The following is a 13,129-nucleotide window of genomic DNA, read 5'->3' on the forward strand; positions in this document are numbered from 1 at the left end:
ATTGACAAAAGAAAATGAGATCTTTCCAATGACTTTAATCTATTGCTGTAGCTGGTACAGGTTGGACAGAGTAGAATATATATGAGCTTTCCTCTTTTCTTCTCTACTTTGCCTTTCTCTATTTGCTTTTCCTTATGTTTGTGAAAATTCTGAGTCTACTGGGCTGAAACTTTCAAAAAATAAAAAGATTGATTCCGCCATGGAACAGATTGTATTCCCGAGCTATGGGTTCCTAGGCTCGATACATAAGGTCATAGTCATCATGATGTCATAGATAGGGATGACAAGCGGTGCGATGCAATTACGGGAACCCATAACTCACAGATAAGAAATGCCATTTTGACAGACCGTGACTTGCTGATTTAGTCAAATGGCCTAGCTATCAAAGACTTGTCAAGAAAATATTTTTGGCAGGATTGATAAATAAAATATGACGATCCAGAATAAATGACACTAATCATGTCACGCCTAATACTTATTGATACCATCTTGTTAAAGGGATCAAATGTCTCGAGTGGACTCTATACAACGAAATTAAGAAAATCATTCCTTCTACGAGAGACACAATAAACTAACATGGACTTTGTACCTTGGAGGAAGAAGATTTGGCGAGTCAAATGGAAAAGAGGTGCGAGTACACCTCATTAACCAAAAATAATTACTTTAGTTTGCAACAACAATTTAAACAATTTCTTTTTAAGAAAATTCAAAAACTAAGTTTGTAAATTCAAATTTATAAATAAACTCTAAAAAACAAATGCCACGAAGTCATAAAATTGTCAGGGAAAAAGAATCTCACACGTGTGATTATTTTATTAGCCAAGTCAGAAATCTGGCGGAATTTCAGTCCATAAATCCATATTCATTTTTAACTTTTCCCGAGAAGGAGTCCTTATTCATTTCCTTTATTTAATCAGATTCCCTCCCAGTCCATATTCGTTACCCAACAATTTTGTCGATCTTATCCACACTACACATTACATTAGTTCCCCAAAATAGTCCATATTACTTTATTTCTTTTCCAAGTTAGTACGTAATCACTCTATTTCTTTTACTTGATTAGTACTTTAAAAATAATTTTTTTATTTATCACTTTTAGTATATTAAGATAAGATAATTTTTTTGTTATACCCGCAATATTAATTACTTATTTCAAATAATTTTCTCAAATCCTTAATATGAGTATCATGATAAATTAAGTACTTCATTTATCATTACATAAGGGGTGTTCAAAGTTCATAGTGGACAAGTAAAAGTGAACGAAAGGAGTAATAATTTATATGACAATATTTGAGTGAAAATAAATTTTAATAAAACTATAATTTTGTTAAAAATTTTATGGTCTAAATAAGTTAGAGATATTTATGTGACTAAAAATTATTTTATCAAAAAAATAAAATAAAATTTAAATATTATTCTTTTGTTATTCTATTAAAGGAAATATCATATTATAATTTGAGAAGGGTTATTGTTTTTTTCCTCAAAATCTCGGATATTACTGTATTTTTTATTCCAAAATAGTACCTTCAAATGTATCTATACGCCGTATACTATATATGTACGGTGCTATTATCTTTATATTTTCCGGATAAGGCGTTTCTGTCCGATTTAGGAGCTCTACTTCTTCAGTCTCTTCAGTCCAACTTCTATTCCGATGCCAATCTTCACGCTATAGTTATTCAATTTCTCCTTCCAAATCGCACCAATTTTTGTCCATATCGATTCATTGTTTTGACTGTAGAGCTGATCCCTGAGCTAGGGTTTTGGAATTAGGGTTTTGTTTTGTGTGGAAAATTAATATTGAAGAGCATCGAACAATGCATTCGGTGCCTTCTGTATTTGATCTCAGCTTCGCTGTATTTTTCTATGGTTTATTGTGTTTTCATCGTCTGAAAAAAGTTGATTGGCCTAATAATAGTCTTAGTTAACGTTTACTTTTAATACTTGCTGTAGTCTTTTAGTATAGTTGGTCAGTTTTTAGCGGATTTGTTTGTGCTGATAATAGATTGGATTTCGCACGTCTTATTTGGAGGATCTGATAAGGTTCATTTCGATCAACAAACTCAAAGGTAATAATCTAAAATATGTCTTACTTGACTCTGTTTGACTTGATTAATGTTCTAAAATATGTCTTAGTACTTGATTCTGTTTGACTTGATTAATCTTCTAAAATACGTCTTACTTGATTCTTCTTTAACAATTACTAAAGCATGAATATTGGCTACAGTAGTTTGCACCCAAGGTTGTAGCCTAGTGGCCAGTGACCTGGGAGGAGAACCATCAGGTCTTAGGTTCAAATCCCAGCCGAGCCAAAAATACTAGGTGATTTATTCCTATCTGTCTAAGTGGTGGGCAGAATTAACCCTACCTGCTGCCTGCAGGTAGGTAGCAGGTATCAAGTTGAAGTGCACGCTGTCATAAAAGAAAGTAGTTTGGAATAACTTTCTAGGCACTTCAACTGTTGTTATGGTGGTGGTTGCATATTGTATCTGATTTTTTTGCCTATGCATCTGGCATTTGCTTTAATCATTTTTTTAAAACCTTGTGGGTGGATTTTTGGGTTTATGGATGCATCTGAATGGCTTGCAATACACATATTTTGTTTGATTGAATAGTCCGGTTTGGACAGAAGCAACTACTGCATTTAAATTGGTTTGATGGTTCATTTCTGTCTAGATCTGTTTCAACTCGTGCTAGATGGCTCGAATATTAAATTGTTCAGAGGTCAAATGATTAGATTGGAAAGGAAGTGAAAGCTTGTTTCTGATGTAGTTGCTTTATCTTTCTATTCTATTTCTACGAATAGATATTCTTGTTATTATTTTGCTCAGACTTTCTGTGCACACTTTGGCAGATCTTTGCTGCTCTCTTTGTATTTGATGGGCGATTGTCCTCCTTACTACAAGTCAGTGTCTGAAAATGTTGGCGGCTTTTGCGAGTCATCAAAGGAGACGCCAGTTTGTGCTTTTGGATATATAGAAGGTCTTTCCATAAATGATCTTTGCTGCCATTTCACTGATTATCTCAATATTCAGGGTGGTGAAGACTCAAACAATAAGTGCAATTCTGAGACAGTGAAGGAAGATGTAACTAAAGATTCCTATGGAAGTGACTCTGGTAAAGTTGCTTCTGTGAAATACTCGATCAAATGTGCAACATTTCCATGCTCTGGTATGAGCGTACCTCCTGCAGAAATTGGTGGGGAGGAGCGAAAGGAAAACGTGACTGCTGAAGTAATGACACATGGTGCTGATGCTAAATCTCCTGATTTGTCTTACTCACGTTCCGTATCCCTGCCAGTGAGTTTTCTGTGTCTCACAATGTTCTCCATCAGTTTTTTTTTCTTGGTCTATTGATATTATGGAGGACTTCTTGACCTTGTTTTCTATTTGTTATCCGAGAAATATAGTCACATGCTTACATCTATCTTTTTCTTTAACGTTACTTATTGATTAGCAGGACATACTCTGACCTTGAGTTAGTGGTAATTACGAATATTGCTTGTGAGTTGTTAATGGTGAGAGGTATGTATTTATTAAAAAAGAAAGTGGTAATAGTAAGGTATGATATATCAAAAACAAAAAAAAATGTTAATGGTAAGTTATGTTTTGTTTTTGTTTCAGTGTGATTGGTTTTTCCTTTACTTTTTCATGAACCGATATGTATTATATCTGAATATTGTATAGGTGGATTGTTTGAATTGTTGGCGTAAGCTCGCTCACTATACCCTTGTATATGTTCCTTTGGATACAGTTTGTCCACCTATCCTTGGTATCTTGCTTTTGGTTTTAGCTGTTCTCCTTGGGGTCATCGTTGATGCTATTGCCACAAGCCACAATTTCTTGGCTTTCCTGGATTTTATTTTTGCTTGGAGTTCTTTGTGGCCGCTAATTGCTTTTCGCTTTTGGCTGCTCTTTCATATACACTCTGGCATTGAGTTAGTAGTCATTATGAGTACTACCTGTGGGAAGTTTTAATGGTTTGTTTATAATGTTTTAGTTTTTTCTAAGGTATGTGTTGGTGGTGTTAGATTCAGTGCGAGGTTGGGTCTGTTATCACGAAAGGAATAGTGTGTGTGTGTGTACATATTATATCATATCAGAATGCTTACAGGAGGATGTTTGAAAGTTAGCCATATGAAGCTCAGTCTTCCCTCGTTCAGACACATATATTTGCTTGCTTTTTTGGTTATATTTTGACAACCTCTCCCTGGTATGTTGCTTGTGATTACCGCAAGCATTATTTCTTGGCTTTCTTGGATTTAATTTGTGGATCTTTCATTTTCCAACATATATTTTGTGAGTTGTAAACCATGTGACTGGTCGCTTTTATATCATGGCTCCTAATTGTCTACAAATTACAAGGTGAAGTTACACTGTAGTGGAAACAGCACTGGAGCATAGAACTGCTGTTTCAGATACAGAGAGTGACTTTCTCTGAATGGCGATTGTTTCACAGTTGAGCAATTTTGTAACTGCAGATGTTAACAGTCCTGTTTTTTTCCTTTTTCTGTGTTTTGTTCTTTTGCAGACTCCTTTGAAGCTTGTATCTGCCATAAAGGGTGGCCGTGAGAAACAAGGCAGTCTACCAAGGAAGCTGACTGTAACATGGGCTCCGGATGTGTATGACCCTGTCCCAACAGCAGTGTCACATGTACCAAACAAAGGACAATGCCACAAGAGTGGGAAAAAGAAGAATGGGAAGAATAAGCAGAAAAACAATGGCAAATCTTCACGTGGGAGCAAGGGTAAAGACAAGAAGCAAGCTCGGAAACATGGAGGGAATTCTCAGATAAGTTACCATCCTCTAGATGATGGCAACATCACAGATTCGTCTGGCGAGGTACAATCTAGCGTTGTGGATTTTGATATTGGCAGGCCAGATCCATTTTGTGGGAGTAGTTTTCTTAGGAAATCCATCACGAAATTGCACTTCCCAGTTGCGGAGGCCAGCTGAGCTCCCTTTTTGATCTTAGTGTGCTTTCTTGATTATGTCACCTGAGTTTTTGTAAATAAATAAGTTTGAGGTCTTTGTTGAGCGGTGAAAGTTGTGAAATAAGAGTCGTAGTTGGTCATATCATGTTCATGCTAAACTTTTCAACCTTTGTCAATTGTCATGTCGGTTGAGACTATAATTTTTACTTTCATGTTTAACTGTTTTTTCGTGTGAACTCTTTTTTGGTTTAACATGTTTCATGTTAGTTCGAACAAGTTATATTAAGACCTCGGCCTACCAATACCATCCTCCCTCGCCTTTACTCATTTCGATTCATATAGTGTTTAACTAAATTATATATTTTAAAAAATATTTTCTGCTACCTAACGAAAGAAAATAAGCAAGAAAATCATTTATTATTCAAGAAAACATTTTCTTTCATACTAAAATCCTAAATGTTTCATTCTTGTACATCTTTGAAAAGAAAAAGAAAGCCAAATTATTTTTAAGAATACCGGGAATAACAAATTAATAAAGAAATATGTACGTGCTTCTTGTTCAAAGCCATAGTCATGATGCCTCACTCATATAGGCTTGACTGCAATAGTTAAATGATTAAACTAGCAAATCCATAACAACTAAACAGATTGAAAATTTAATAAGACATTTTCAGAAAAATTACATTGACTAATTACATTGACTGAGAACCAAAAAGAAAGAGAGCTAAAGCCTAAATTTTTAAACACAAGCCTTAAAGAAACTGCAAAGAGAGTCTATAGATTGGAAGCAGAATTAAGCCTCCTAGCTACCTTCACCAACAGTGTCACAATACATGAAATTTGCTAATAACTTGTAGCATTTCCAAGGACTGTGTTCTGTTTGTCAATCTTTTGAGATGCATTGACCAGATTGTTGCTGAAATCCCAAAGATTCCGAGCTAAGACTTCATCTTGTGCAAGCTTGCTTGGCTTGAACTCATTGCAATCAACAAAGTACTTTCCAGTCACTCCCTTCAAACTTGGATGGAGGGCGACATAACAAGTTGTAGCTGCCCCCTGGAAAATATCAGTTTTCGAAATCCATCAGTATTTTAAGAGAAACTGTCAACAGCCCGATCTTGGTGATCGTTGTGTACTAGTAACTTGAATGTTTCTTTTGCAGCACCTAAGGAAAGGCTAGTTGGGGTGGTGGGAGGTGCAATGCTTATAGTTTCAAAATGTTCTCTGATATGCAGATGCTGATTAGTGCTGAAATTCTTGCTAGGATGATGCGAGGAACAATGGTTTAGTACGTTCTCTATAGGCTTGAAAACTATATACCACTAATGTTAGAATTGGAAAGACTTAAACCTCTACATTATAGCAAAACAACAACAACGCAGTAAAAGATTATTGCAGGAAAAGTTTTGGTAACCATTGGAAAAGGATGTTCTGTTTACCTGAGGGACATTCTTCCACAGGAAACAAGTGAATACCCTTAAGATTCCTGCCAAGAAGGAAAAACAATCCGATTAAAGCTCTTAAATAACTAGTAGTTAATTCCTCGAGTTAATTTTTTGCTTGAGGGTTATGTGTACATACTCATAAGAAGTGCTGAATGTCTCATCAGATTTGTCATTATCAAACCGGGATGAACTGAATTAACAGTAATATTTACTCCCTCTTCCTGCATTTTAGTCACATATCGAGGTGAAAAGATGTCATACTCTAAATTTGTGTGTCAAATGGAGTTAATGAAATAGGCAACACATTGGCTTTAAGGTTTTAACCCCCAACCTTCTTGGGAAAAATACACTATGTATGTAGGCAAAAAAAATTATATGCATATATACTATATATACAAGAACCCTTGTGGTCCGGCCCTTCGCGGACCCCGTGAATAGCGGGAGCTTAGTGCACCGAGCTGCCCATATACTATATCTTGACTCCCTTTGATTTTTTCGTATGTTTACTTTTATATATTTTGATACCCATTAATGAAAATCCTGGCTCCGCCACTCTCCCAACATATCGAAAAGCATATTAAATCCTTAGCTATTTGTTTGACTAAAAGAACTATATGAGACTAACAGAGGGATATATTTGGAGAATAGCTTTTGTTCCTCCAGGTAACAGCTTGCAGTATTAAACAAACTTAGCCAACTAATTACCTGCAAGCGGCGGGATAGCTCATTGGCATGTAATATGTTGGCTAATTTTGATTGTCCATACGCCAGTTTGTCTTGATAACTGAACAGTAAAACGAATAGTCAACAACAACAACAAACTCAGTATAATCTCAAAAGTAGGGTCTGGAGAGGGTAGTGTGTACGCAGACTTTACCCCTACCTAGAAAGCAGACATACTGTATCCTATAGACCCTCGACTCAAGAAAAGATGAAAAGAAAGCAGTAGTAACAAGAAGTAACAACAGCAAGATAATAAGAAAACGAAGCGAAAGGAGCACCATGTAGTAATAGAAATCTACCAATAAGTAAAACAAATATCTAGTAATTGATTCCATTACCATCAGTATAGAACACTGCAAATTAATATTACCTGTTTTTGTCATTGACATTGTGAAATTGTATTCCTTCCCAGTAAGGACAAATGTGAGCTACTGATGACAAGTTCACAATCCTACCCTCAATACCAGTTGCTTTTGTTGTTTCCTTCATTTTGTCTAGAAGAAGATTAGTCAAATAGAAATGACCTGAAAAAAAATGTCAGAACTAAATCAGTCATATATTGAGAAATATGATTTGTCCAAAATCTGGATATTATGGTACGCGTTATACCAAGATGATTTGTGGCAAATTGCATCTCTATTCCATCCTCAGAAAGCTGAAATGGACAGAACATGATACCTGCATTATTTCTGGTTTTCGCAACGTTCTTTTAGAAACATGGTAAAAATATTCTTTTAAAGATATATCACTGAATCCAATGAAGAAAGAAGAAGTTTCTTTACATTAAGATGTTGAGAGGAAGGTTAAGTGCGAGGAAATTATCTGCAAATGCCTTGATCGATTTCATTGAGCTGAGGTCGAGTTTCAGAATTTCAATGCGAGCAGATTTATTTTCCTTCAAAATGCTTTGCTTTGCTTCATTTGCAGCCTCCATATTTCTTGCTGCAATAATGATATGAGCTTTCCTCAGTGCTAAAACTCTTGCAGTCTCCAGACCAATGCCACTTGCACCTCCTGTCGATTTGAGATGAATTAGCATATAAGCATACATTATCAATGTTAATTTATATATATCCTTCTGTTCTATTCCACCGATATGTCTATGTACGTTTGGTTTAAATTCTCACACAAACTGTTATGTTACGGCTAGTTGAACATGTTTAGTTAGAACGTTATCAGTCCGTAGTCCTAACAAACGACGGAGCTAGAAGCCCGGATACGGGTTCGACTGAAGTCACTAGCTTTTGCTTAACATCTTGTTTGGATGGTTGTTACATATCGTATCGTATTGTATTGTATTGTATTGTACTATATCGTTTGATGAATACAATGTTTGGATGGATTGCGTCGTTTTGCCGTCGTTTCATGGTATCATGCACCAGTAATATGATGAATAAACTTGCAATATTATAAAGAAAAATTATGAGATGATATATAAAAAGGTAGGCTATATGATAAAATAAAATTATTTAATAATAATAAAGGATGAGATTGAGAGAAAAACACAAGGAAACGACGCGACCACACCAAATCGGTCGTTACATAAAGTGACACATTTCATCGTTACGTAACGACGGATTTAACGATACGATACAATAAAATTTAAGTAACAATCAAAACAAACATTGTATTTAAAGTAACAATACGATACGATACAACTGGTAACAACCATCAACAGTGTATTTGTATTAAAGAATTCGTTAAATATATATAAATATTAATTTTAGAACCCAGTTATTAGTATTTGAAGTCGTCGTTCTAAAATTTAGAACCCATAAGATTAAAATCTTTGTTCCGCCTCTGGTCCTAACTGGAACTCCTCAAACACCACATAACACTTGTTTTCGCCATTGCAGACACCCAAAAACATGAAGGAAATAGTGAGTCAATTACTCAAATGGTCACTCAACTATCTCAAATTATCTCATAAAGTCACTTTTCTTTTGTTTGTAACAACAAAGTGACTTAACTATGCCTATTGCATTTAGAAGGTCACTCAACTAGATTTTCCCAAGTTTGGATTGCCAAATACTTATTTTACCCTCTAAATTATTAAAATTTATCTTCTTTTTATTTTTTTAAATTTTTTTAATATTATGATTTTTCTCCTTTTAATTTATATTATGGACTTACCTCTAGAATAAATAAATATTATTTATAAATTAAAAAAATAAAAAGTATTTAAGCATCTATATTCTTGAAAATTATGCTTAATTATATTATATATATTCCATGCACGACTTAGCATAGCATATTTTACCTTATACAGATAGCGTCCCTGCTTTCCGGTGATATAACTTTGTGTCGTCGGAAAGTTGGTAGAAACATAATAATATAATTGAGAATAATTTTCAAGAGTATATAATGTATATTATAAAAATACCTTTATTTAAATAATTATTTTTATATTACGTGCATGAAATATATATTTTACAACCTTTATTTTCTTTTATTCTGAATTGTGTAAATAAACTTTTTCATTTTTTATGTTAATACGAAAATTGTTATTACGAACAAATTATTATAATTAATTTTTTTACTATGCTCATTATTTTGTTGTTCCAGCATTATAGATGCTTAAATACTTTTTTTATTTTTTTTATTTATAAATCATATTTATTTATTCTATAGGTAAGTCCATAATATAAATTAAAAAGGGAAAAATCATAATATTAAAAAAATTTAAAAAATAAAAAGAAGATAAATTTTTATAATTTAGAAGGTAAAATAGGTATTTGGTGATCCAAAATTTGGAAAATCTAGTTGAGTGACCTTCTGAGTGCAATAGGCATAGTTTTAGTGACTTTGTTGTTAGAAACGAAAAAAAAGTGACTTTAAGAAATAATTTGGGATAGTTGAGTGATCATTTGAGTAATTGACTCAGGAAACAGTTCTTAGCTTGAAAATTTTGAAAAGAGTTCTTAGAAAAAAAGCAGAAATTGTTTTACAACCAAACATCAAGAACTTTTAATTTATATTTACAAAACTGAAGAAAAACCAAAGGTCTTTAGAGAACAGTTTGTACAGAAAATGGGAAAAATACTTTCTTATATAAAAAATTTAAGACAATCTTGAAGCATATATATTATGGTAGTATATTAAAACCTACGCTCCTTGTTTTCTCTTTTACACAGAAGTTAGTTAAAGTTACAGAAACGCTCACAGAAGCAAAGAAATAAATCTCAAAATATAAACCATCACTGAAAATCAATTAGGGGCGGAGCTAGAGTCGCAGTGGCAGAAGCACAATTTTCACCAAGGGGACTCAAAGAATGAATAGAAAGAAAACACGTGAAAAAGCTAAGGAGATTTAACATCTAATATATATACATGAATTTTTTTTAACCTTATATACACACAGTGTAATTTTCGGCGAAAGGAGTTCCGCCCACCTTTTGATCAGAGGGATGTCGGAAAATCGCACTTCTTTATAATAGCATACTTATATAACAGACATTCACTATAAAAGCCAAGTTTTTCTCAGAATCGAATTTTATGTTATGTTATAATATATGTCCATTATAAAAGCACTTCACTATAGTATCCAAAAAAATATCGAAACAAACGCGGCTATCATAGAGAAGTTTGGCTATATAATATAAGACATGTTGTAGTGAAAACCATAGCTCCACCACGTGTAATATATCTGTGTAGAAATTCTAATATATGCATGGCAGCAGAGGAATGATCATCCCGCAAGGTGTGAATGAAAATACTAGTCTAGAGAGAGAAACCTGTAACAATGGCAGTGAGAGGACTAGCATCGATGCCGTCGGTAACCTGCTCAGCGGTGGAAGCTGATCCAAATCCACTTGGCCCTGCTAGTCCTGTTACCAGCCTCAACATATCTTCCCTTATTTAATAAGAAGAAACTTTTCTGTTTATATATAAAACAGAAAAGAGATGAACTCTAACTTGTATTGTGAACTGAAAAGCCAAAAACCTCTCTATATATATATCATCATCAAAATCAAAATTTAAAGAAAGAGAAGCGGCAAGTGGGTTGAGAGATTGGACACTAAATATGGGAAAGTAAGAATTAGAAGACTGTTGGAAGTAAATTTGTTACACAAAAAGACATATGGGGCATTCAATGTATCCGTGACTCACTGTAATTAGCTTCCCCAACTTTTCAACTCTCTTCCCATGTTTAGGTTGTAAGAAAATAGTATAAAAACAAATTTAACAACTAATTTTCATTTGTGAAAATGTGCTAAAAATATATTTTCACTTTTAGTTGTCCATTTCAGTAAATCATGTGTTTTGCCCTTATTAATAATTACTCATTTTCCAAAACTTTTTGAAATTTGTTACTATTATGGATAAAATTATAAAGTATATACTTTATTTATTTTTTCTTAAAGAAAGTACAAAGTCAAAAGTGGACATTTAAAAATGAATTTATGAAATCAATACATAAAAGTAAAGCTGGTATGTACATCAAACCTCTCTATAACAACCTCATTTGTTTCAAAAAAATTGATTGTTATAGCGAAGTCTTGTTATATAGGACATATATTATAACATAATATGAAAAGTAGTTCCAAAAAAACTTATTTTTATAGTAAATGGTTGTTATACAACGATGCTATTATAGAGATGTTTGATTGTATATGTATCCAGGAGACAAAAATAGACCTTATCTCCTCTTTTAGTGGAATTTAACAAAATCGTAAGAAATTTAAGTTATGCATCTTTCTAAAAATAAAAAATAAAGCTATTCAACATCATAAATAAAGCTACTTTTAGAAAGTTTACATCTAAAGAATGGACTTTATCAATTATATATATCTAATGTAGTGCCTATAAATAGCTAAGGAGGACTTTTTCCAAAAACCCAAATTTAATGTGACATTTTGACTATCTTTTTCTATTGGTTCGATTTAATGCACACAAGTTGGGTCAACGCTCTCAACTTTTGATTTACGATATATCAACAAAGAGGACTTATCAAAAGTTAAGGGCTAGTTAATGATCTTGAGGGTCCTGCTAGACTAATTACACATGATTACATTAAAACTTGGAACGAGTCTCGTGCGTTGAGTTTTTGCGTAATTTGCGCGTATCGTGAGTGTACGTTTGGATGCTTCAAGCGTAAGTCTTGACAGACAAAAGCCCCACATATCAGCTCAAGGCATTATGAGTACCTAGCTCTTGAACGAGTCCGGAGTGAGTTCTAACTTTAAAACTGTTGGAAAGAATACATGAGGTAGTTGAAAGAATTTTTTTTGTGTGTAAAACAACATGGCTTTATCTTGTTTAGGGCCGTTTTCACACAAGGGAATCATTTAAGTCAATATTAAATAATTTATGGAACCAATTACTAGAAATTCGAAAAAAAAACGACCAAAATTTGGCGACTAAAATTGGTCTGTCAAGAAAAGCGACCAAAGTTGATCGCTAAATTGGAGAAAATAATTAAATAATTATTCTAAATTAGCGACCAAAGTTGGTCGCTTACGAAAGGGGAAGCAGATAGAGACAAACTTTGGTCGCTAATCTGGGACTCAGTTCTAATGTTTAACAATTATATTATTATTTTAAATATTATATATAATATAAATAAATCCGATTTAAATTTAGCGACCAACGTTGGTCGCTAATTTTAATTTGTGAATCATTAGCGACCAACATTGGTCGCTAATTTTAATTTCTGGATGATTAGCGACCAAAGTTGGTCTCTTTTCAGGTCAACATTGGTCAAAGTTAAAAATCACTTTTGTATTTACTATCTAAATAATATAAATGTATTTTGTTAACACTTTTGTAATACAAGGGATGAATACACTAAAATATACTCTAACATGCTATATATGTAGTTAAAGTAGTACAACGAAGCGTGTTATATATATATATATATATATATATATATATATATATATATATATATATATATATATTGAATCATCGACTTATAACCTACTCAGATGCATCGTTGAATACTAAAAACAAAACGTCTCGACTTATATCAATTAATTTGTTATAATTGATTCATCGACTTATAACCTCGTGATGAATGAATGTAAT

At 33.3% G+C, this 13,129-nt stretch overlaps 2 protein-coding genes across 2 annotated transcripts; one reads left to right on the forward strand and one right to left on the reverse strand.

Annotated features, from left to right (window-relative positions):
- Positions 1-1,584: 1,584 nt before the first annotated feature.
- Positions 1,585-5,170, forward strand: LOC104229133 (uncharacterized). Its single transcript, XM_009781720.2, has 3 exons — positions 1,585-2,069; positions 2,855-3,299; positions 4,531-5,170. The coding sequence occupies exons 2-3, from the start codon at positions 2,880-2,882 to the stop codon at positions 4,954-4,956; spliced, it is 846 nt and encodes a 281-aa protein (XP_009780022.1). The 5' UTR covers positions 1,585-2,069; positions 2,855-2,879; the 3' UTR covers positions 4,957-5,170.
- A 400-nt stretch (positions 5,171-5,570) lies between these two features.
- LOC104229132 (short-chain dehydrogenase TIC 32 B, chloroplastic-like) lies at positions 5,571-11,087 on the reverse strand. Its single transcript, XM_009781719.2, has 8 exons — positions 10,837-11,087; positions 7,885-8,116; positions 7,712-7,791; positions 7,473-7,626; positions 7,085-7,163; positions 6,516-6,600; positions 6,374-6,420; positions 5,571-5,990 (listed from the first exon to the last, which is right to left on the reverse strand). Exons 1-8 carry the CDS (start codon positions 10,946-10,948, stop codon positions 5,778-5,780), a joined length of 1,002 nt encoding a protein of 333 aa, XP_009780021.1. The 5' UTR covers positions 10,949-11,087; the 3' UTR covers positions 5,571-5,777.
- Between the last annotated feature and the right edge of the window lie 2,042 nt (positions 11,088-13,129).

The sequence above is a fragment of the Nicotiana sylvestris genome, chromosome 12, assembly GCF_000393655.2.
Source record: "Nicotiana sylvestris chromosome 12, ASM39365v2, whole genome shotgun sequence".
Classification (NCBI taxonomy): Eukaryota; Viridiplantae; Streptophyta; class Magnoliopsida; order Solanales; family Solanaceae; genus Nicotiana; species Nicotiana sylvestris.

Bases quoted from the DNA above. Each gene is read 5' to 3' on its own strand.
- LOC104229133 (XM_009781720.2), top strand. From the start codon at position 2,880: ATGGGCGATTGTCCTCCTTACTACAAGTCAGTGTCTGAAAATGTTGGC. The intron at 3,300-4,530 runs GTGAGTTTTCTG...GTTCTTTTGCAG, and splicing joins CACGTTCCGTATCCCTGCCA to ACTCCTTTGAAGCTTGTATC.
- LOC104229132 (XM_009781719.2), bottom strand. From the start codon at position 10,948: ATGTTGAGGCTGGTAACAGGACTAGCAGGGCCAAGTGGATTTGGATCA. The intron at 7,627-7,711 runs GTATAACGCGTA...ATTTTTTTTCAG, and splicing joins ATTTGCCACAAATCATCTTG to GTCATTTCTATTTGACTAAT. The intron at 7,164-7,472 runs GTAATATTAATT...TTTACTGTTCAG, and splicing joins AATGTCAATGACAAAAACAG to TTATCAAGACAAACTGGCGT.